At 55.2% G+C, this 23,213-nt stretch overlaps 10 protein-coding genes across 10 annotated transcripts; 5 read left to right on the forward strand and 5 right to left on the reverse strand.

Moving 5' to 3' along the window:
• Window positions 1–2: 2 nt before the first annotated feature.
• On the forward strand, window positions 3–840 carry ACO1O0_000941 (P-loop containing nucleoside triphosphate hydrolase protein; the record flags this gene model as incomplete). Its single annotated transcript, XM_083190437.1, has 2 exons — window positions 3–495; window positions 731–840. The coding sequence occupies 2 exons, from the start codon at window positions 3–5 to the stop codon at window positions 838–840; spliced, it is 603 nt and encodes a 200-aa protein (XP_083054296.1).
• Window positions 841–2,269: 1,429 nt separating this feature from the next.
• ACO1O0_000942 (uncharacterized protein) lies at window positions 2,270–3,411 on the forward strand (the record flags this gene model as incomplete). The annotated part of the gene is made up of 6 exons (XM_083190438.1): window positions 2,270–2,568; window positions 2,629–2,856; window positions 2,913–3,017; window positions 3,076–3,160; window positions 3,220–3,325; window positions 3,377–3,411. 6 exons carry the CDS (start codon window positions 2,270–2,272, stop codon window positions 3,409–3,411), a joined length of 858 nt encoding a protein of 285 aa, XP_083054297.1.
• Window positions 3,412–3,515: 104 nt separating this feature from the next.
• ACO1O0_000943 (Alpha/Beta hydrolase protein) lies at window positions 3,516–4,928 on the reverse strand (the record flags this gene model as incomplete). The annotated part of the gene is made up of 1 exon (XM_083190439.1): window positions 3,516–4,928. The coding sequence occupies one exon, from the start codon at window positions 4,926–4,928 to the stop codon at window positions 3,516–3,518; it is 1,413 nt and encodes a 470-aa protein (XP_083054298.1).
• A 649-nt stretch (window positions 4,929–5,577) lies between these two features.
• msh1 (mismatch repair ATPase MSH1) lies at window positions 5,578–8,589 on the forward strand (the record flags this gene model as incomplete). Its single annotated transcript, XM_083190440.1, has 1 exon — window positions 5,578–8,589. One exon carries the CDS (start codon window positions 5,578–5,580, stop codon window positions 8,587–8,589), a length of 3,012 nt encoding a protein of 1,003 aa, XP_083054299.1.
• A 466-nt stretch (window positions 8,590–9,055) lies between these two features.
• Window positions 9,056–10,138, reverse strand: RPP0 (60S ribosomal protein uL10; the record flags this gene model as incomplete). The annotated part of the gene is made up of 3 exons (XM_083190441.1): window positions 9,056–9,062; window positions 9,119–9,873; window positions 9,965–10,138. The coding sequence occupies 3 exons, from the start codon at window positions 10,136–10,138 to the stop codon at window positions 9,056–9,058; spliced, it is 936 nt and encodes a 311-aa protein (XP_083054300.1).
• A 390-nt stretch (window positions 10,139–10,528) lies between these two features.
• Window positions 10,529–12,247, forward strand: TRM82 (uncharacterized protein; the record flags this gene model as incomplete). Its single annotated transcript, XM_083190442.1, has 3 exons — window positions 10,529–11,052; window positions 11,103–11,792; window positions 11,848–12,247. 3 exons carry the CDS (start codon window positions 10,529–10,531, stop codon window positions 12,245–12,247), a joined length of 1,614 nt encoding a protein of 537 aa, XP_083054301.1.
• A 137-nt stretch (window positions 12,248–12,384) lies between these two features.
• ACO1O0_000947 (uncharacterized protein) lies at window positions 12,385–13,227 on the forward strand (the record flags this gene model as incomplete). Its single annotated transcript, XM_083190443.1, has 2 exons — window positions 12,385–12,445; window positions 12,470–13,227. 2 exons carry the CDS (start codon window positions 12,385–12,387, stop codon window positions 13,225–13,227), a joined length of 819 nt encoding a protein of 272 aa, XP_083054302.1.
• A 487-nt stretch (window positions 13,228–13,714) lies between these two features.
• ACO1O0_000948 (PX domain-containing protein) lies at window positions 13,715–16,886 on the reverse strand (the record flags this gene model as incomplete). Its single annotated transcript, XM_083190444.1, has 7 exons — window positions 13,715–14,356; window positions 14,412–15,255; window positions 15,310–15,563; window positions 15,615–15,736; window positions 15,793–16,384; window positions 16,462–16,691; window positions 16,748–16,886. The coding sequence occupies 7 exons, from the start codon at window positions 16,884–16,886 to the stop codon at window positions 13,715–13,717; spliced, it is 2,823 nt and encodes a 940-aa protein (XP_083054303.1).
• A 1,138-nt stretch (window positions 16,887–18,024) lies between these two features.
• Window positions 18,025–19,167, reverse strand: ACO1O0_000949 (uncharacterized protein; the record flags this gene model as incomplete). The annotated part of the gene is made up of 2 exons (XM_083190445.1): window positions 18,025–18,712; window positions 18,791–19,167. The coding sequence occupies 2 exons, from the start codon at window positions 19,165–19,167 to the stop codon at window positions 18,025–18,027; spliced, it is 1,065 nt and encodes a 354-aa protein (XP_083054304.1).
• A 668-nt stretch (window positions 19,168–19,835) lies between these two features.
• On the reverse strand, window positions 19,836–20,327 carry CGR1_1 (CGR1 family protein; the record flags this gene model as incomplete). Its single annotated transcript, XM_083190446.1, has 3 exons — window positions 19,836–19,976; window positions 20,050–20,195; window positions 20,252–20,327. 3 exons carry the CDS (start codon window positions 20,325–20,327, stop codon window positions 19,836–19,838), a joined length of 363 nt encoding a protein of 120 aa, XP_083054305.1.
• Window positions 20,328–23,213: the final 2,886 nt, after the last annotated feature.

The following is a 23,213-nucleotide window of genomic DNA, read 5'->3' on the forward strand; positions in this document are numbered from 1 at the left end:
CCATGAAGAGCATGCAGGGTCTCTTGCACGAGACCAGCTTGCAGTCTGCTCAAGGGCGACATACGACCTTTTCCACAGCATCAATTGCCGGCCAGAAGAGAAGCTGGCCCAACAATGATGCCGAGTCCCACCAACCCGACCCCGCATCTACCAAGGGCACCGTGCAGTTCCAGAGAGCCATCAGTGTTCCCAACACCCCAAGCCGGCTCTCCGCCAGCAGGATCGTAAATGTCGAGGCTACTCACGGCCCCTCAGAGTACTCACAGCGAAGAACCTTCGCTGCGACACCAACGTCCTCGTATGATCCAGAGCTGTGCCTCGCTCATCCAGTGTATGGCCTGCCGTCACAGCTTGTACAGAACTTTGCGTCCCAGGGGATCAAGCAAATATACCCATGGCAGAAAAGCTGCCTAAAGGGGCCCGGTCTGTTAACGGGCACCAAGAACCTCGTCTACTGTGCTCCCACCGGGGGTGGTAAATCATTAGTTGCCGACTGTAAGCAGTGAGATAGCTATTGCTCGCTATGACACTCGCTGATACTACGCACTAGTGCTTATGATAAAAAGGGTGTTGCAGGAAAGGGGGGCAAAGGCGCTCCTTGTTCTCCCCTATGTTGCTTTGGTGCAGGAGAAAGTACGATGGCTGCGAAATATCGTCCAGGGGCTGTCGCCTCCAAATGCTGAGGATCATGACGATAAACCAGGGATATGGAGACGACGTGCGGATGAAGACACGGTCAGGGTCGTTGGCTTCTTTGGCGGAGCCAAAGTTAGAGCAACATGGGCGGATTTCGACATTGGCGTCTGCACCATGGAAAAGGTGAGCAAGAAGCCCGGGTAGTCGGGAATGATGGGCCCGTCTAACATTGTACCAGGCCAACGCTCTTGTCAATACGGCTATTGATGATTGCTCTATTTCTCAGCTGAGAGCAGTAGTCTTGGACGAGCTGCATATGATTGATGATGACCACCGGGGATATCTATTAGAGCTCATGACGACCAAGCTGCTGAGTATCGAGCAGCCTATTCAGATAATCGCTATGAGTGCAACGCTTCCGGTATGTTTTTACACACGCCTATTGTTTCTATGTACTTATTATGCACTTGTGTTAAAGAATATGGACCTAATGGCACGCTGGATCGACGGGCACTCGTACGAAACACGATATCAACCCGTCCCTATTCATGAACATCTTGTGTATGAAGGGAAAGTTTACCCGGCCGCATCGACTGGGAACTTGATCAAAACTGCCACGCAGCTGAACAGTCAGTTTCTAACACAGAGTCGAGCGATGCCTGTGAAGCATATTGAGGCTTCGGAGCACAAAGAGTTCCATGACCCAGTGTTGAATGCCGTCGTTGCACTTGCCTACGAGACGGCCTCAACCGGTTTTGGAGCACTGATATTTGCGGGCAGTCGAGGCACATGCGAGTCAGATGCACGCTGGATTAGCCGGGTGATGCCGCCGCCGCACGATATCAGTCCGGCGCTTCTAGATAAGAGGATGGACCTTCTGTCGGAATTGCGAAGCTTGAGTACAGGAATTGATCCTGTTCTAGAGGAAACAGTATTATTTGGCGTGGCATATCATCGTGAGTACCTAGCCCCGGCAAGTGATAATCTAAATGCTAACGATGCTTCAGATGTGAGTTTGCAAGACTGTCATAGTATTCGTCCATTCTGACTATTTAGGCTGGTTTGACGACCGAAGAAAGAGATTTAATTGCTGCTGCCTACGATGCCGGTACGATTCTTGTTTGTGTGGCAACTTGCAGTTTAGCTGCTGGCATCAACCTGTGAGCTTCCCACGCATCTGTTGTGATTTTTTAATGCTTATTCGCATCTAGCCCAGCTAGGAGAGTGATTCTGCACAACGCAAGGATGGGCCGAGACTTTGTCGGACCAGCGCTGCTTCGACAGATGAGAGGTCGTGCTGGTAGACAGGGAAAGGTACCAGTCGGAGAGACATATCTTTGCTGCCGCGAAGGCGATTTGGAACAGGTCGTGCAACTCATGCATGCTGAGCTTCCAGAAGTGTCGAGCTGTCTCAAGACTGAGAATCGTCGCTTGCAGAGGTACTGGGCTTCTTCCTGGTGTATACTCCAGCGCTGACTATTTGTGCAGAGCGCTTCTTGAAGTCATATGTATCAGATTGGCAACGAGTCGTGACTCAATTCGGGATCATTTTCAAAAATCACTCCTACAACATACGCATGGCCAAGAACATGTGGATAGCTGCATCGAAGTTAGTCTTAAAGAGATAGAGGAGATGCAGTTTATTTCTGAAGACGCCCACTCAAACTATGTGGCCACACAGCTTGGGAAGGCCATCGTTGCGTCTGCCATTGACCCCGATGACGGAGTCTTTATCCACAAGGAGCTGAGTAGAGCACTGCGGGCTTTCGTCATGGACGGGGACATGCATATCCTCTACACATTTACACCGGTGCAAGATTTTGGAGTGCCGGTCAACTGGCAGGTCTTTAGAAATGAGATGGGGAGGCTGGACGAGAGTGGAATGCGCGTGCTGGCCTTCCTCGGAATCAAACCCACCATGATTCTGAGACTGTGAGTCTCCATATTCGTTGACTGACTGGATTCATTTGCTAATCCCCAGGGGAAAAAAAGAGCACAAGGAGCTTCTATGAAAGAGAACACCAAGGAAGAGAAGGAAATTGCCCGGGTATATCGCCGCTTTTATCTGGCTCTCCAGCTGCGAGACCTATGCGACGAGGTGCCTATACACGTCGTCTCCCGAAAGTACGATATGCCTCGAGGCGCCGTGCAGAACTTGTCCCAGACTTGCCAAGGCTTTGCTGCGGGTATGATCAAGTTCTGTGAGGCGATGGGCTGGGGGTGAGGCGACATCCTGGTGCGACTCTGTACCACGTATTAGTACTGACGGATTGCAGCGTGTTTGCAGCGGCTTTGGATCACTTCTCGGACAGACTCATAGCCGGTGCCCGGACTGACCTACTCGAGCTAGCCAAGATTCCGTTCATCAAGAGTCGTACCGCGTAAGTCTTTGATTGGAGCTAAATGGATTTCTCTGCTGATGACCCCCCCTTTCTATAGCCGGGTATTTTGGGAGAGTGGGTTCCGCAGCGTGGGTGCCATCGCCAACGCGGACCCTAAGGAACTCGTGCCGGTGCTTATGCAGGTTGGTGTACCCTTTGTCCTCGCGCGTGATTCGACAACCCTTCTGACTCTCTTCTCAAGGCACAACCGAATAAGATTCGTTTGAAAGGAAAAGATGGGACCAAGTACGAAGAAAAGCTGCTCGCAAAGGCAAACGTCATCTCGGCATCGGCCAACAAGCTATGGCGTACGTCTGTAACCTCGAATCGTGCTGCTATCTAGACTAACTTCCTCGTAGAAGGCCAGGTACAGGCGGAAATAGACGAAGAATGAAGACAAAGCAATTATAAACGCATGAAACAGATGTTGTACGCAGTTAAAATTCGCCCGCAATAGGTTGCGGGTCTCATCTTGCGTCATACCCAACGTCTGGTCTATCAATCTAGCACGTCATCTCGAAGGCTGAATAGTTGTTCCAGAACCGCGTCCCCCTTAGACCGAAGTGCATCGTGGTACATGACGTTGGTCTCGAAGACCTTGGTGTTGTTGACCAGCCTAGCCGTCTCCCTCGAAAAGTCGGCGTCCACGTACATATCCTCCAGGTAGAGCGCGGCGTAGACAGGCACTGTATTCTTACTCAACTGCTCCTCGTCGTATAGACGCGGCCAGTTGTCAAAACCGGCTAGCTGGTCAGCGACCTCCTTGAGCCGGATGAGTTCCGGGTAGGTCTCGAAGTGGAAGGGGAAGACGTTCTCGCCTGAGAAGTAGAGCGGTTGATCAACGTCTCCTACGGATGTTCCTGGCTTCAGCCAGCGGAAAGATGGATGGCGCTCCCCGACGCGCTGGGAAGCCCAGTCGGAGGCCTTGTCTGGACCATCGCAGTATATGGCCTCGTGCAGGATGGCGTAGATGATGTTGGTGTCGAAGGGCGTGTTGGTCTCAAGGGGTGTTAGGGCGGCGCGGGTGAAGAAGCCGAACTGGTCGAGGGATGACTTGAGGTGGAGAATGATGTTGTGGACGGAGTCGATACCCTCATGACCACCAAACGAGATGCCCAGAGTGAGCAGACGGGGCACAGTCAAGGCACCGCCAGAGGGCAGGGCGATGGCGCCCATGCTCTCGATGTGGGCGGCGATCTGCCGGACGGTGACGATGTCCTCGGGGTACTTGCGATAGTAGGCCTCGTTGCGGCGGGCAATCCTAGGAAAGGCGGACTGGTAGACCTCGTCGGGGGACCTAAGGACGGGGGCCAGACCGCCAGTGAGGAAGACCTCACTGAGCCCCTCGGGGTGCATGGATAGGTAGCTCAGGCTGACGAAGCCGCCGTAGGACTGGCCGAAGATGGACCACGGGGCTTTGTTTTGGGGCCAGCCGTGGGTGAGGCACTTGCGGACGGCCTCGCAGTCGCGGACGGTGTTGTCCTGGCGCATGAGCTTGAGATACTCGGCCTGGGCGGGGACGCTACCCCCGAGGCAGGAGAGCATATCGGCGCCGACGGGGGTGCTGAGTCCGGTGCCACGGTGGTCGAGGAACAGCAGCTGGTAGCCACGGCTGAGGGCATGGCGAGCGAGGGGGGTCTCATGGGGCTCGCGGTTTCCAAAGCCGGGACCGCCCTCGAGGTAGACCAGGTAGCGGTTTGGAGAGGGAGGGGGGTTCTCAGGTGAGGAGACGAAGCTGGGCGCGTCGCTGCGAACAACCTGGCGGGCGAAGAGAGTGATGGTTGTGGCATCAGGTTTGGTGTAGTCGAGGGGGACCTGGAAGTACAACTCGGTGACGCGCAGCCGGCCGGGATTGACATGGACCCTGCTGCTGAGCAGCTTGGCGGCGGGGATGGGGAGGCGCTGGACCATGGTGGGCTATCTTTCGTGATGGATGAGCGAGCGATGGAATGAGTGGAGGAAGAGACGGACGGTGGTGATAGTGATCGTGATGGTGGACCCTACTTATACCCTCAACCTCGCCCTCCTTCCGGGTCTGCGGTCAGCGAATTAGTGAGATGGAGCAAGACTGCCAAGGTGTTGAAGGTGGAGAGTCCGGCCCGGTGAGGGGAGGGCAAAGCTAGTGGTGGAGGTGGAGGAGGAGAGAGGCGGTGATACTTCAAGTGATGGAGTGGGGACTTTCCAGAACGGGTAATTGGAGGGTAAGACCTACCTACTAAACAGCGAGACGTCAACAACTTGGGAGTCTGTCTACAGTTTCCTGCAGAAGGCGACAAGTATCTCAAGGTATCAATTCCGGGTGCTGCATCCTAAGAGACACCTTCCTGGACCAAATACCGTCAAGCATCAACCTGCCGAGAATGCCTTTCAAGCCTGACACGCGCTGACTGGTGTCTGGTACCAAACGAGTTACAGTGTGCCCAACACCGTGTTAATATCCCCAGCACTGTCATGACCCAAATAGGTACTATTTCGTTGACCTCTTGGAGCGCGATGAGCCTCGCCTCTAATGCTCATCAATATTCTTCTTCACACGCCGCGGAAGAGCATTCGGTGACCCATGTTGCGTCCGCATGGAGCTCCAGGGCTTCTCAATATTGTCCGGAGCAAGTTGCAGCCCTTGACCTCGTGTCCCTACCGCCATGCTCTCATCGCCACGCGATGCCGTGAGGGCATCATCCACCGTAGTCGTGGCCCCAGGGCAACGACTCAAGTCAGGGGCAAGAAGACAAAGACGACGGTCAATCTCGCAGATCTGCCTCAGGGAGCGCTCCCTCGTGACCCTCTGCCGCCCCAGGACGAGGCCCACAGCGAGCCTGCCTACCCGACTGTCGTGCTCCAGGCACGCCGCAACATGCAAAAGTTCGACAACTGTGTCCTGCTAACCCGTGTTGGCGGCTTCTATGAGCTCTACTTTGAGCATGCCGATGACTACGGCCCGCTCCTCAACCTCAAGGTCGCCTCCAAGAAGACCAGCGCCGGCCCAGTCCCCATGGCTGGCTTTCCCTTCTTCCAGCTCGACCGCTTCCTCAAGATCCTCGTCCAAGACTTGAACCGCCATGTCGCCATTGCCGAGGAGTTTCCCAATGACGCTTCCGACAAGATTAAGTCGGGTGGTCTCATGCACGATCGCCGTGTCTCCCGCATCATCACCCCTGGTACTCTGATTGACGAGAACTTCATCGACCCCTACGCCAGCAACTATGTCATGGCCATCCATGTCTCTCAGGGTGATTCCGGTATGATTCACTCACCCGAGGAGCCGCTGGACCACCAAGGCACTGTCTCTATCCGAGATGCGATCCCCCTGGGTCTCGCTTGGCTGGACCTGTCCACAGGCCACTTCTTCACCCAAACCACCGAGCTTGCGTCGCTTTCGGCCATCTTGTCCCGGGTGAGCCCCAGGGAGGTGGTTCTGGACCAGGATTTTGAGTCACAAAAGGACCATGGCATCTTCTCCATCCTGGCAGAGGATAGACATCTCATTACCTACGCTGCCCCTGGAGGCCTTGTCGACATGTCGGACTGGACCCCCTTCCTCGAGTCAGAGGTGCCCTCAGCCACAATGGATAATTTCACAGGCGATGAGGTGCTCGCCGGTGACCTGCTGCTCAATTTTGTCAAGGACCGGCTCCAAGGGATGAGCATGAAGCTGCAGCCCCCTCTGCGGCACGAGAACATGCAAATTATGAGCATCGATAAGAACAGCATGCGCGCGCTTGAGATTAAGCAGACGATGCGTGATGGTTTCTTCCGCGGCAGCCTGCTGCATGCCATCAGACGCACCGTGACCAAGAGTGGTGCTCGCCTGCTCAACGAGTGGCTCAGCTCCCCGTCTACGTCGCTCGACGTCATCAAGACTAGGCAGGACCTCGTAGCGCGCTTCATCGATGCGACTGATCTCCGAGACTCCATCATTCTCCTCCTCCGCCGGAGCTATGACTCGCAGCGTCTCGTCCAGAAGTTCGCTATGGGACGCGGAGACCCCGATGACCTCCTGGGCTTGGCAAATACAGTCCGGGCTACCGAGGACATTGTTACCCTCCTTCGAGAGGGCAGGGTCGAGCCTGAGAACCAGGAGCCGCAGGCGGTCGAGTGCCTGGAATCCCTCACGTCCCGCATCAGCCTTGAAGAGCCCCTGAAGTTGGCAGTGCGGATCAAGGAGGCCATCGATGAGGAAGGCATCGTCTACCAGCACGAAGTTGAGGATTCGGCCGCCAGCCAGATGATGGCTCTGGCCGAGGATATTGTTTCCACCGAGGGCACCCGGGAAGATGCCAGCATTCTGCCCAAGGGAAGGAAGAAGAGACCAACCTCCATCAAAGAGCACTACGCCGAGGATAACGAGAGCTGGATCATGAAGCCGGCCGCCAGTCCCAACCTGCAAAAGCTGCACAACAGCCTGGCTTCGCTGCTGGAGGAGAAGACCGCGCTCGCCGAGACGCTGCGTGGACGTCTGCAGGCCACGAGCTTGACGCTTCGCTGGACACCCGGCCTCGGGCATATAGCCCACATCAAGGGTAAGGATCTCAAGCACGTCACCGATGTCAGGGCCATATCGTCGAGCCGGTCAACCAGGTCCTTCCACCTCCCCGAGTGGACCGCACTGGGCCAACGGCTCGACCAGGTGCGCTACCAGATCCGCGCCGAGGAGCAGCGTGTCTTCCAGTCGCTGCGGGAGCACGTCGTGCTCAATCTGGTCAAGCTACGTCGTAACGCCGCCGTACTAGACGAGCTGGATATCGCGACATCCTTCGCCAAGCTGGCCGTCGAACAGAACCTGGTCCGCCCCCAGCTCAACAACTCCACCTCCCACACCATCATCGGCGGTCGCCATCCCACTGTCGAGGGAGGCTTGTACGAGCAGGGGCGGAGCTTTGTGCGCAACGACTGCCTCGTCGGGACGCCATCCGAGGGCCGTCTGTGGCTGATTACAGGGCCCAACATGGCCGGCAAGAGCACGTTCCTCCGCCAGAACGCCCTCATCACCATCCTCGCCCAGATCGGGTGCTACGTGCCCGCCTCCTTTGCCGAGATGGGCATTGTCGACGCCATCTTCAGCCGCGTGGGCTCGGCCGACAACCTGTACGGCGACCAGAGCACCTTCATGGTCGAGATGCTGGAGACGGCGCAGATCCTCAAGCACGCGACGCCGCGGTCCTTTGTCATCATGGACGAGATTGGACGGGGCACGACTCCCGAGGACGGCACGGCCGTTTCGTTTGCGTGCCTGCAGCACCTCGTCACCGTCAACCAGTGCCGGACGCTCTTTGCCACGCACTTCCACGACGTGGCCGACCTTGCGGCAGCCGAGGGGCTGTGTGCTACCCGGGGAGGAGGAGGGGCGGTTCACTTCTACTGTACCGACGTCGAAGAAGACGGCCAGGGAGGGTTCATCTACGTGCACAAACTACGGAAGGGCATCAACCGGCAGAGCCACGCCCTCAAAGTGGCGCGATTGGCGGGACTGCCAGAATCGGCTATTCGCACAGCCCGGCGCGTCCTGGAACGAGGCGCCGAGGGAGCGACAACGGGCCCCATCAGATCCATGGCTAGCGACGCCTCGGCTTGAGGGATATGTGTGGTGGAGAACATGGGCACGGAATGTACATTTAAGAGACGGACCTGGGAGAGCTTTTTGTATGTTAGCCTTGATACCCTTGTGAAAGTACTTGCAGCAACATTGAGGATAGGGGTGGTTGGTCATAAGGTTGTTGTTAAATGTTTGTGTCATCAGGAGAGATCAGGGTTAAAAAGCTCATTGATGTATATAATCATCCAAAGGCATTGTTGTGAAAAGAGAAAATGTGTTGTGACTAACCTTTTGTTGCGAGTGCATCCAGCGACGTTTGCTTGCATTCATCACCCGTCACAATGGCTGGCACTTTCGATGTTCATCGAGAATCGGTGTCTCATTTTCCCGCCGCAGTGCGCTCAGCAGCAGACCGGTTAGTGATCTATGTAGCACCATATCTCGCCATCCGAGCCGCAGCTCTGAACACTCCTTCGACGTGGTCGCCGAGTCCAAGAGTCTTCGTTTAGTCACTGCGCACCATGTTAGCTTCTCGTCCGTTGCGGAGCGGGGTTCACGGGTCACGTACAAGAGACCACCGAAGCCCTCGTCGTCAGAGTCCTCGGCCTCCTCCTCCTCCTCAGCGGGCTTGGCAGCCTCCTCGGCGCCACCGGCAGCGGCAGCGGGGGCGGCGGCGGCGTAGGCGTCGGGGTTGGCGATGCGGTCCTTGAGCTCCTCAATCTCGGGCCAGGTGTACTCGGTCTCAACAGCGACGGCAAGAACGTTCTTGTAGGTGTTGAAGACGGAGTGGATGACGGAGGGGAGGGTGGGGAAGTTGATGGCCAGGGAGACGGTGGCGATGGTGGTGATGGCCGTGGAGAGAGTGGCCAGGAGCTGCTCCTCACCAATGTCGAGAATGGTGGAGGGGAAGGTCTGACCCTCGTCGTAGACCTGCGAGATGCCCATACCGTAGGTGAAGGGGGAGATGTTGAGCATGTTGAGCAGGGTAGCCTCGGAGGGGCCGACCTTGGTGCCGGCCTCGACGAGCTTCAGGTCGGTGGTGATCTCAATGGTACCACGGGCAATCTTGGTGGGGACACCGAGGGCCTGGAAGAAAGAGGTCTTGCCGGGCTCCATGCCGGTGTTGCCAGCGGGGACCCAGACATCGGCGGGAGCCAGAGCACCAGCACGGGCAGGGGCAGCGACCTTGTTGGACAGGATCTTTTCACGGACCTCCTTGAGGTCGCTGTTGGTGAAGACGAAGCCGACGTTGCCCTTGACGAAGGGCAGGAAGCGCTCGTACTCGGGGTGGTCGGGGATGAAGGTCTTGAGGGCACGGCGAACCTGTATTTGGGTGGTCAGCAAAGAAAAAAATTGCAACGCGCGCCAGGGCTCCTGTTCAGGGAGCTCCCCATCTTGGGTCAATCAGGCTTACCATGGTGTTCTTGCCCATCAGGACGACAGCCTGTCCGCGCATGGACGCGCGGATCTCGTGCATCTGCTGAGACGAGACATTGTCAATCTCGACGATGAAGACCGACTTGTACTCCTCGAGCAAGCCCTTGAGCTTGTCGAAGTAGCCGGCCTTGTTGCTAGTCTTGCCCCCCATATCTTCTTTTTTTATGAAGGCAGGTTGTTTAAGGGCAAGTGTATGGGTATATGCGATCGGTTGAATGAAGTTGTCGCGGGAAAGTTGACTCTTCTGGGATTTCGGGATTTTGCGTGCGGCGCCAGAAAATGTGTTGGAGGTGTTGCACCCGCTTAGGGCTTGCGGGACGCTAGGCGGGACTGGGCATGGCGCAGAGCGGGCCCCACCTCCAGCGGTACGTACCTTGCTTGCTTGCATCGGCAACAACCTCATACAGCTTTTCTCGGAGCTTCCTGCCATGAAGAGCACTAGACACATCTCACGGCATGTCTACCGCCACTCACTGAGTCATCTTCTACTCAAATAATCTTCAATTGTTTGCGTAGCCAGAACATCGAGGCTCATACAATCATGAAAATTCCGTACAACCAGGTCCATGCCAATGGCGGCATCATCTTTGCTGCTCGATCCGGCCAGATCCAGACCTTCAGCGCCCAAGACGGAAAACTCATCTCAACATGGAAGCACCCGGATGTCGAGAAGGTTGCTGAAGCGGTGAAGAACAATGCCGAAGCAGAAAAGGAGCCCCAAGAAGAGGATCAAGAAGAGGCTCAAGACGAAGACCAACCCCCTGCCAAACGGCAGAAGACGACTGGCGCAGAGGATGTAAGCGCATCCAAACCCACCGAAGGCGAGCCAGTCCAAGAAGATGCCGCATCTGCAAAGGGCGGCCGGAATAAGAGAAAGAAGGGCAAATCGGCTCACCAGCATGCCAAGTCTGGCCGCACTGTGTCCAAGGTTCCCGATCGTCCCATTGTCACTCATCTGACGAGCACCGCCGACGGGAAACATCTGCTGGCTGTCACCGGCCATGATAAGACTATCTGGGTTTTTGAACATGATGGAGCTGGCCATCTCTCCAACCTTAGCCATAGGTCAGGAAATTCCCGCCAACAGTGCCTCCAGTCCGCTAACATTGGCATAGAGCTATGCCCAAGCGTCCGAGTGCCGTCGCTATTGGTCCCGACTCGCAGATTCTATGCGCCGACAAGTTTGGCGACGTCTACTCACTGCCTCTCATCCCTGATGGGACTCCCATCGCGCCAACCTTGCGCCCTGCGCCGAAACCGCTCACACAGCCTGCAGCCAACGAGCTGACCGTTCACTCCAAGAGAAATCTGGTCGCCCTCAAGGCCCAGCAGAAGCAGCTCGAGAAGGCTCGCCTTGAAAAGGGTGACGCAGAGTCCAAGCCCGACGTCCCTGATTTTGAGCTGACGCTGCAACTCGGCCACGTCTCCATGTTGACGGCTCTTGTGCTGGGGGAGCGTGAAGGCCGGAGATACATTATCACTGGGGACCGTGATGAGCACATCCGAGTGTCTAGATACATGCCGCAGGCACATATCATTGAAAGGTTCTGCATGGGCCACAGAGATTTTGTCGGCGCGTTGGTGATTCCACCTACGAGGGGAGATGTGCTCATCTCGGGCGGAGGCGACACTGACCTCTTCCTGTGGAACTGGCTCTCTGGAAGTCTCCTGTCCAAGACAGGTGTCCTCTCCTTGGCCCAGGAGATCAGCCCGGAGACTTCAAAGGTTGCAGTTTCCAATCTCTACTCGCTGGCCTATCCGGCTGAGGCTGGAAATCTCACCTACATCCTGGCGATATGCGAAGAGTAGGTTCTCTCATGTCTAGAAATATCCTTGCGCTTATGACTAACACACCTGCAGCATCAAGGCAATCTTCTCATGGCAGCTCACGGATAACAACGCCCTCAACCACCCTGGAGTTATCCAGCTCCCAGGAAACCCCCTCGCGCTGAGCATCATATCTGAGGATGGTAGCGCTCCAAAGATCCTTGCCGCCATCGACCCCGGGAGCGAAACCCCCGCCAAGAACCTAAACATCTTTTCTCTGACGACGAGCGACGGGAGACTTGCCGTGGACACCACCTCCCACGTGGAAGAGGACGCCATTGAGACCGGCGACCTCGAAGTGACCGAGTCAGAAGTTCGGAGCCTCCTCTACGGCATGGAACATCTGCGGAAGCAGAAAGGCGGAGAGGATGAGGGCGAGGGTGATGGTGAGGGCGATGTGGAGACTACAGAGACTGAAGCAAGCGGCCAGTAAATGCCACCTCAATATAGATATTCGAAACTCTGATATACCCCTGAACTTGACATCTCTCACCTTCTATCATCGTCACCACCATCTCACCCTTTCAGCCTCACGTTAGAACATAACATACTCAACCTCCCCACGCCAACATGGAAGAACAGAGCGAGATTGCGACTCCAGACAAAGACGTCATTGCCCCCAGTTACAATAGTGAGATATCAACACCGGAAACAGATGCCATGTTCCCCCGTTACAATGGCGAGACCGCCCGTGACGTTGATACGTACAACAAACTGTACGTTGTCTGGAACGATGTCAAGTCGACCCTGACCAAAAACGAACGAGAAACATTCTGTGATCTTGTCAGCATGTCCGACACACCCTCCCACGTCAAATCATGCTCCCAGCATCGCATCAACACCAGGGCCCGGAACCCACGGACCTTCAACCGAGCACACTATATTATTCTGAAGGAGATGTTTGGCCTGGAAGCCTGCGCTCGGCAGGGATGGTGGAGGACTTTCAAACGCAAATATCCAGATGAAGCCGCCCGCGATGAGGCGTCAGTCCCAACCCCGGTGCCCGTTTCACCCACCCGCATTCTGAGATCCCAGAGGCGACGGTCCGTTTCCGATTCTTCACTATCTTCAGTGCCACCAGAGATCTTGCTGGTGACCCCATCACCGTCCCCCCAAAGGCGAACCCCTCGCCCCGGCACGTCGCGCCCGTCGCGCCGTTCCATCGTCATCAGAACCCACAGAGGTGGCTTCCCCGCCCAGCGAGGCGCGAGGTCTAGCCCAGAAACCCCTCAGCTGCAGGCCCGGATTCAGGCGCTGGAGCGCGAGAGAGATGAGAAGGAAGCCCAGGTCCACGCGCTGGAGGCGGAGCTGTACCAGATGGGCGGTCGACTCCGCGAGCTCGAGAACATGGTCGGTGGGCTGAGACAGTTCACCACGGGCTTTGGGCAGATCCTGGCTCAGCTGCCGGTTTAGCTTTTGGTATGGTAAAGAAGATCCTGCTTTGGTCGGCTGGTCTCATCAAGAGGACTGGTTTCCGTCGTTGCTTGCTCGGAGATATGGCATAGAGCATAGGCTCTGAAACGTTGCCTTGTAGTCCGGCGGGGGAAACTTTTGCTTGTTGACTGATAGCCTAGTTTTCTAACACGATATGTTTGCCTACTTGTTGTTTTCAGAGTAATGGGGAGACTCGCGGATCACACTGGCTGTCGGAATGAATGATTGGAACAACTATCAATGGGCTATTGATATGGAAAACTACAGAAACTAGGCTTGAGATATGAAATAAATTCTATACTAAATATACCAGACGTCAAGTCTACCTGGACGACTTGTGTACCCTGTTCTCTAGTACAAACGTGTAAGCCCGCAGAGCCAGCCGCCCCACGCTTCCCAACCTCTAGTTATAACCTTTCCATGTGGCCGTAATTCGTCAGGGTCCCCGAATGGGTACCATCTAAAGTTAGTCTGCCAGAACCTGCCGCAGCATGACCAGGAAGTTGTCCCTGAGCTTGTGTACCTCCGAGACGGGTGGCTTGGCCGGCTCGCCAGCGGTGCGGCGCAACCTATCCTGCCGCTTCGACCGCCGTCGCCGCTCCGCCTCGATGGGGTCCAGCTCGTCCTCTGCCTCAGCTTCAGCCTCCGAGTCTGACCCGTCGTCGTACGCCATGTCCTCCAGGTCCTCCCCGTCGAGGCCAAAGTCGGACGACTTGAAGCCGGTGGGCATCAAGCCGCTGTCGGCGTGGCCCTCGGCCGCCATCTTCTGCCTCGTCTTATCGTTGTGCCACCTCTTCCGGGCCTCCTGCCACCCGATGAGGGAGTTGATCTCAGTGATGGCCTTCTCCTTGTCCACCGCGTCGGTTCCCACCCCGCCCTCGAACAAGGCATTGACATTAAGGGTGCCGTTGGTTGGGCCGTGGCGGAGGAACTCCAAGATACCCTCGATCCACCCCATCAGCTGCGTGAAGAGCCCGTTGTCGTGCACGTGAACCTCGTGGACAAACTTGTAGAAGTTGTGCTCATGGCGCTGGCACAGGTCAATGAATGCCTGGACAGTCTGGTTAGGGTCGGCCGAGGCGTCCTGCTCCCGGCACTTGTCCACGACCTATAGCTGCTTGTTAGCACTAGTTTAGAAACAGAAGGGTAATCGGGCGGCATACCTGGATGATGTCGTCGATGAAGACGGCAAAATCCGTGACGCTGTTGTACACATTGGCGGACTTGTAAACTCTCACCAGTGGTTCGTAGAAGATGGTGAACAGGTCACGGAAGAGCTGCAAAGTCACAGGCTCCTCGATCAATTGAAGCATCATCTCCTTATCACGCTGCCGCGTGCAGAGCTTCAACAGCTGCTTCAGATAAGAAAACAGCTGTGCACCCTGCCGCAATTCTTCGTCGATATTCTCAACCGCATTGTTGAATGCCACATACGCATTGAACAGCCTCTGGATCTGCTCCCCAGTCAACTCGGGCTCGAGCATGTCCGAGCGCAAGATGGTCACAATGAGGTCAATCTCCTCAGACTCGGCCTCTTCCCGAATGGCAACCTTGATGTGCTCCTCGGCCCTAGTGTAAGCCTGCAGCTTCGTTGTGAATGCCTCATCACCAATCTTTGCGTCCAGGATATCGATGGATTTCTGGAAGCTCCTAATACCATCGTGCAGTGTCAGAGAGAAGATGCGTTGCATCAGAGATCGCGATCCAAAAGGCTGGGCCAAGAAGACATCCAGAACGGCGGACATGACCGCCGCCGGGTTTGCTATACGGATAACATTCTTGATGACGCTGTAGGGGATGAGTGAGTGTATGCGCTTGGCCTGGGCGAAGAGCTCTGGGGAATTGTCTTCGGCGAGGAAGATGTGGTAGATGACGGCAGCGATCTCGATCCGGAGCCATTCGGCAAACTTCCGGTACTGGATGCTGAGGTCCGGTATCGTCTCCTTCTCCTTGATTTCTGCAAAGAGCTTTGTCAGACCGTTCCGTTCAACAATGTCTCGCCGGAACCTGGAACTATATGTTAGCACTGCCCTTTTGCCAAAGTGAAGAAAGTACACTGACTGTTCCATATACTCGTCCAAGTCAGCAGCACGTTTCCGAGCAATCTCATAGAATTTCTTTTGCTCCTCAATGCGCTTCTCATCTAACTGCTTTCTCCGCATAATGTCATCAACGTCATCATCTGTCGGCGTGATTTGATCACCGCCAAGGAACTCTTGCATGGCCTTGGTGTTGGCGATTTGAGGGTTGTGTAATAGTGATCTGATAAAAGCACGAAGCGACACTCTTTGGTTCTCGCGCCAAAGAATGATTTCCTGAGCTAATGTTAGCAAACGTGTCAATAGCAGAGGCGCTGGATCACCAACCTCGGGGGCTTGTGTTGGCGGAGCCAGGCGCCCATCAGCCGAGGTCCTGGGACTTGAGGAACCAAGTCTCCTCGACAATCCAGATCGTATGGAGGCTGACGAGGAGCCCTCTTTGCGGCGGCCTAATGGCAGGTCAGCACTGAACAGAGCAACACGGCGTGACGAACGGAACACGTACCACCGTCACCGGGGGAGAGAAACGAAGACGCCCCCTCGCGGACCGAGACCCTTGTACGGCGAGTCTCAACCGACGAGAGCGAGTCACCATCAGAGTCTTGACCAGCGCCCCACCCGCGAAGCCCGCTCGCGGTCGAGTCCGACTTGTTCTTCTTGGGCAGAGTGGGCAACGGCCTGCCCGGCAGCTCAAGGCGCAGTCTCTTGTGCAGCCTGCTGAAGTCGCCGTACCTCCGGGCCACAAAGTGCTCCAGCTCCCCCTTCCTCTTGATGCGGAGCAGGAACTCTGCATGCTTGTGGGTGCGGAGCTTGCCCTTGACCGTTGTCACGCGGACGCCGGCGACGTTGACGTCCCAGCCGTTGATGTAGTTACCCTCGGGGGTGTTGTGCAGGACACCCGTGTCGATGGCGTTGCTGTCGACGATCTCGATCTCGGAGAAGCGGATGCGCTCTTCGAAGCCAGACGAGGTGCCAATGCCCGAGACCATCATGAGCTCGACGAGCTTCCGGGACTTGATGGCCAGCTTGCGGCGCTTGGTCTCCTCGAGGCGATCCTCGGAGGACGAGATCTGCTTGCCGGCGAAGGACTCGAGGAACTAGCAGCGAAGAAGAGGTCAGCGGCATGCCCCCCCCCCCCCCCTTGTTTCGCGATGCTTAAAGGTGCCCAACTTACCACCTGCAGCTTATCCTGCCAGAACTCCTGCTCGCGGGCCTTATCCAGGAAGGGAAAGTCTCGAATATGGTGGACGAATATGTATCTAAGGATGGGAAGCTCCGACTCCTGAGGGGAGACCTCGCCTTGGTCCGACTTGAAGGGAGCGCCAAAGCGCCGGAGGGCGGTGGGGGAGTTGAGCTCGCTGATTTCCCATTTTACCTGCTCCGAGATGAGCTCCCGCTTGAGATCTACGAGGAAAAGAGTTGTCAGCTTAGGAATCGTAGCGAGGCCCGGAGATGCTCACAATGCTCTTGCTTTCCCGTCAAGCTCTGGCCCGGCGGAGGAGCGCCTCCAATGCTGGCAGTGCGCACAGGCAGGTCGAAGGTCGAGTTGGGGGCGGCAGCCCCGCCATCGTCAGCCTTGCCGGCCTCTTCAGCAGCCATGTCCAGGGCAAAACAGGCGGTGATATGGTGCGAAAAAAAAAAAGCTCCGGGGGACGATGGGGAATATGAGCTGCTCAGGTCTGCGATCGGGAGAGGTCTAAAGGGAGGCGGATGGTTGGGCAGGGAGGTTAGGAGGAGCTCCAGGTAATCTGGCGGCAATCTGGCGGCCCCCCGCCAAACCTAAGTACTAGGGATTAGCTTGGGCGTTTTGGAGACGCTGTGGGGAGTGGACGCGCGGTCCGCGGAAAGGCCAAGCTGTGGGTGGGTGGCCAAGCGCTGTGGTTATTGGCAGCGCACTATCAACAGTGCACGTTGCAGTGCTGCACAGCACGCTGCACTGCGTCCTCCCCAGCCGCTCCAGGGCTGACGGGTCCAGCTGCTGAGGGCTGACACCAGGCCTAATTAAGATCCTGCACCGGATTGACGGCACAGTTTTCCTGTGGCGGACTTGGCTCGCCCTGGAAGCAAGGTTCGACAACCCCATGACGAGTTCCCGCGTCCTCGACATCATTTATAACCATGCCGTGCGCTGTACGACCAGTCTGAAGCGCCCTGTGTTCCCTAACCAGGGCGCGTCCATGGATGTACATATATTAGTAGTATGACGTGTTACAGGTCTTGGCTGCCAAGACACCAGGAAAATGCGAAATGCGCTCATTGCGCTCATTGCGCCCTGCTTATTTGCGTACGAGTACGCGTAATGTTCGGTAAGACAATAATTCTTCAGTACGGTAACGACTAAGAAAATAACTATTACCTGTAGCGTCAAACTCGACGACTCCTCACTGGCAACTGGCCCCCATGGATCCCCAGCCTTGAATGCGGCTTGGCCGGCCCAAGCCACTCGGCAGGATCACGACTTATGATCACGCGCAACATGTAACCCCATTTGGAACTCAATCCGTACTCGTAGAAAGAAGTAGTCAGCGGTTAGAGTAGCCCACTCGGCGTCCAACATAACGATGGGCTAGGGCGTCGTCTCTCGAGAGGCACCTACTCGCACTGTTGACCTTGACCGCCAACACTGGTTCCAACATTACAAAGGATTAAAAAAGTACAAATTCAAGGGTATCGTCTTGTCCAAAGCCTGGCAAAATAAAGACAGAACACACAAGATGAAGAAAATGCCCCACATAGCTCATAGCTCGTCGAACTCGTGCAGTCTTTCGTCAGCTTCCCGCGGTCTCTTCCAGAGCAGCGTCTCTCCCGAGCCAACATCCCCGTCCTCACCAAGAACCGGGACGCTCCGTGAAATGTTGAGTGAGCTGCAGTGAAGTGTCCGAGTCCTGGGGTCGTCAGTGCTGACGCCGTCATTGCTGATGCTGCTGCTGCTGTCGAGCGAGTCCGCCGTCGGGCCCTCTGAGCCCCAGAAGCTGGCCACCACGGACAGCATGATGACCGCCACCGTCGCGACAAACATGACTGACCAGATGACCTTGAGCCGCCGGCGCGTCCTGTTCTGCCACTCCTGGTCCGCACGCTCCCAGGCCTCCACGCGGTCGCGCACAACGTCGACTCGCCCGCTCAGGGACTGCACCTTGGTCCTGCCGCTCTGTATCCGCTGCTGCAGCGCCTCAATCGTGCTCTGCTGCCCATCGAAGCGGCTCAGGTCGCTGAGCTGGGTGGCAATTTCGGCCTCGAGGTCCCGCGACTCCTTCTCGAACCCTGCGTAGATGTTCCGCGATGTCTCCGCGAGGTCCTTGAGCGCCGCAATGGTGTTCTGCATGGCGCTCGTCTTCTCGAGCACGGCGTAGTATGTCTCGTCGAGCCGTGTCGTGGTCATCGTGGAGAAGGTGTGGAGTTCTACAAGGGATTCCTTTAGGCCTCTGCGAGTAGAGAGAGGTTGGTCAGCTGAGAGAACTGCGGCTCGGGTGAGCGCGGGATAGTGCTCGTAGATAACTCACTCAATTCGACCATCAGTTTTATCAAGCTCTTTGCGGAGCTTCCCATCCTTGCTGCCCTTGCTTGACGGCTGCTTCGAATTGGCCCTGCTCACGTCGTCGTCCCGTGAGGCCATGGCGCTGGTACGTCGGCTGGCGTTCAAGACGTCTGGGCGAGGTAGATCGAGCGAGTGGCGAATGGCACCTGGATGCGCAGTCTGTGGCTCTCGGCCATCTTGGTAGCGATCTTTGCGGACTTGTTGCTGGACGGGGTGTTTGGAGTGGTGGCCGCTTTTGAGCTTGACAGGCACTGCTAGCTCGGTCAGGGAGCGCTTTATCTGGTGGCGCCCACCGGGCTGCGGCGGCGAGGTCTGCGCGGACGGTTCATTTGCGTTTGCCATGGCATGTCCATCCCTTGGATGGCGCCGCGTCCCAATCGAGTGTCGAGAACAAGATTTGAAGGTCTGACGCAGGAGGTTGTCAATGGCAGGGGCCAGCGTCAAGTCGGGTGCGCGGGAACGGGGGCGTGACCATCGTGGGTGGGGCGGCGTCATAAGGCACTTTCACATGCCTCCTGCACTCCACAAGGTACGGATACTCCGTACATCATACCTATAAGCCACCCCATTCAAATACGTAGGTACGTCGGGCAATAAAGCATTGATTTTACTTATTAGGCAATGATACTATATATGTCACCTGAAATAGAAGAAAGTGGACGGAATTAGTATATTTTGCGATGATACGTAGACTCGAGATTGAATGATGCCGATGTCCTTTCCACTCCTGATCAGATCACGGTGCCCATTCCTAATCGCCCTGACCTTGCTACAGACAATTGGAATATTTCTGCTGCGCAATTCTGAATGAGCCAGAATGGGATTTTATGGCGGATCGTATGATGAAGGGGGAAGGGATGGTTCCATCCCAACAGCCTCCGAGGAGCCTGACCAACCAACGCCAAAGGTGCGCCTAGATAGGTCGGTATCAGCGGCCTGGGATCGAGTTTCGCCCGTCTTTCGTAAATCGTAAATCGCTCATGTCGCTCGCTCCATCGTCGTTGCCCGCCTCACGAGTTAATGAGCTTGTTGCGCTTCTCCTTGCGCTTCAGGCGCTCAACGCGCTTCTTGTGCATCTTAGCGGCAAGCTCCTCGTACCGCTCCTTCTCTTCCTTCTGAGCGCGCTTCTCCTTAATGGCGGCAATCTTGTCCTGTTAATGCAGCTTGTCAGCTTCGATCCGCACAGCCCCAACGGTTCAGTTCTGCTCGCGGGTCAACCCGTACCTTGCGCTCCTGCTCCCTCTCATCCTTGAGCTCCTTCTCCCTGGCCTTCATTTGGGCGAGCGCGGCGCGCTCTTGTGTTCGCTTCTCGTAAGACTTGAGTCCCGCGGTAGGGCGAAAGGCCTTCTTCGGCTCGTGCCATTGCTTGCCTGGTACCTCTATCAGTCTTGCGCCGGTCCTCGAGTTAGCGGCGAGGGCACCGTACCGTTCTTGCGCATCCCCAGGGGCTTCGTCGGCGCCGCAGGAGCGGCCACGGGGGTGGTCTTCACATCTTCCGACATGTTGAGTCTGCAGATACGTCGAGAACGTGCCTGCTACCTCGGTGTCAGGCGGTGACTGGCGATGGGTGGTTAAGATCCTGAAATTTTCTGCCGCGCAGTTTTGTGGTGGGGACGGAACTTTTCCAGGGCGGTGAGCTATGGTTGGTCGCATTTTCCCCCACGCAGCACCGCCATCTGTGGCGCACAGAATAAGGGTCCAGATGTCCTCCACAAATCGATAGTGGGTGCTGGATCTGTCTCAGCTGTCCAGGACGAGCCAATCAATTAATAAGATACCGAGAATGATATATATAACCACAATAATTGACAACTAACTAGGAACCCATTATAAACATAGACATAAATTGAAATATGCATGGGTATTGAGTGTATACACCTGTGAATATATATACCTATATACCTATTATCATGATAGTGTCTCGCTATTTTTGTCAACTATTTGCCCGGTATTAGGCGTACGATGCTGAGGCAATAACTATAAAATCAGGAATGTTCTAAAGGTCTGAAAGCACAGTATTGAGGCCACCGATTTTACTCGTAGAAGCAGGGAGTTAAAGAAGTATAGCTTCGTTGAGGCTGGGAGACAAAGTGGGATCTGATCACAAATATCGCGGTGTGTCCGTACATTCACGGCGTATGGGAATTAGTACTTTCGCAGTTAAGGGGCCATCCAAAAATCTCAAGGATTAGTTCACTAGGTTTTAATATTTCCGCGATATACTAGTGGTGGCCATCACATCAAACGGCGTATTAGATCCAGCCCCTGGCTCAAATGCGGACTACGTCTACTTTGTTGCGAGTATCAATTATGTATGCGAGTGATCACATACTCCACCGATTCACCTAATACTCCAAAAAGAGACCCATTTGTGATGAATTTGCGATTGTGGTGTTGACGGCATCTCGCCTTGTTCCTCAGCTCAAGGGTAACATGATAGCGGTTGTAGCCTCCAACTCACTACGGCGGTCTTCCAACAGCAGCTTCTTTTCACACTAGCAAGATTGATACGCGCAATATGACATTTCAGCGTGTAGAATTACCCAAAAGAATTACCAGATTGGGCCTAAGAGCCATTCAAAAGCCTCCGTCGCCCAGCCATTTCCGTCGGGTGCGGGCCGGGTATTGGGCAAGACAAAGAACTCTGGGAATCCCTTGACGCTGGGATCAGTATATATCGGGCCCAGCCCTATCGAGGCTGTAAAGGCAACTTCTCAATACGGATCCCATCCCATGGCTATCTGGGTCCTGTGCTCCAAGTCTTTCGGGCTCCCGTTTATTATGTGCCATCTTTTTCGTACGGGCTGCCGACAATGGTTCCATCTGTCTTCAAGACGGGCCCACACAGCTACGCTATTTCGATCGACTATAGTCACCAGGCCAATATTTGAGCGTTTCTATTTCGAAATTGACAAGTTCCTTGCATTTCCTGGTTATGAAATTAACAAGAAGAAGGCAATAGAATCCGATATAGACCCAAGGCAGCGTCTCTCGATGCTGTGCTGGCGATGAGAAATTTGGTTATAGTATCCGGACCAGGGCGTCTGCCTACATATAGGAATTTTAAAGCGTCAACTAGAGGCTTCGTCTTTCAAGATAGAATCAATCCAGGATGGGGATCATTGGATGGCTAGTCGTTTTCAACGGTATAGGATTGAAAACAGGATTTATAAGTAATATAGGATCGGGGAGGAAGCTACGTTAAAGCTGAATGTGGGTTGGCGAAGTACGAAGTATAGGTACTAGGTAGGTAGGATGGTTGGGGGAAGAGAGTACTTCGTAGACTGGCGGTAGAAAGAAATTACTATCTATTTTAGGGCGGATGTGCTACAAGTAGTATTAGACCTCTATATATTTTGATCTTGGGATCAATCTGTGGCTGTTGTGAGCGTGAGTGTATCTATCTGCGTTTTGCGACGTCTTCTTTTTCGTGTACTCGTGTTTTACCCCTTAGGTACTGGTATGTGGCTGTTGTGGTTCCAAGAGCCACAACAACCCCAGCGAGTACTCGTATACATACTACTTCGTACGTAGCATCGTGTATGCCGCACACGCCCTTCGCAGGGCTTCGCTTACTCGTAGAGCAGCAATTTTAGAAAAGTGATGGTACGTACATACCTACATAAGTACCAAGGAGAAGTGTCTGTGTGCCCCTTGCGCCCAAACTACCCATACAAATACTACCCAGACGGTTGCATAGTACGGATACTACATATATCAGTAGTATTAATAGTATTGAATCCATTTGTAGACAACAGCCCCGGTGATTGACATTTGGCCTCATTTGGTATTTTGGGGGATTCTAAAATCGGAGATTGAGTGACGCAGGGGACACAGAGACTATGTGGTCATCCACTCAAGGGCGTCTGTAAAATACGAAGCCCGGATCTTGCTGCGCCACCTATCAACGGTGCACCGGTATCTGTACTCTGTATCCTGGATACGATTCAAACGACCATGCGTGCTTGCTTCTTTTGGGTAATAGGGCAGACAGTCTCTAGGCAACGGGTGTGAGGCGATGCACGTGGAAGAGGGGCCAAGGTCGCAACCCGGGCTGCCGTGCTGGTGAGTGGTGACGGTGAGGCTTGCTATTATTATACTTGTATCCGTAGGAGCGGTCCTCGCCAGTCTCTAGCCTCGCCAAGGGCGGTTATACTAACACATCCGGCAACCGAGGGTCTGGAATGGGTTTCATGACCTCACGACAAGGCGGGATCGGCTACGCGGGTGGCGTTGGTGCCAGATCTGCCATACCATGATCGTGGCAAGAGAGATTGCACGCAATATGTGGCTCGTAAATTAATTGGCTCGAGCCTCGATGGATGAATCAGACGATGGATCTGTTGTGAGTCTTTGTCGTGGGGAAATTGGCCTGAGAGGCTGAAAGG

This window comes from Amphichorda felina, assembly GCF_050947745.1.
Source record: "Amphichorda felina strain 45539 chromosome Unknown scaffold_1, whole genome shotgun sequence".
In the NCBI taxonomy this organism is placed as follows: Eukaryota; Fungi; Ascomycota; class Sordariomycetes; order Hypocreales; family Bionectriaceae; genus Amphichorda; species Amphichorda felina.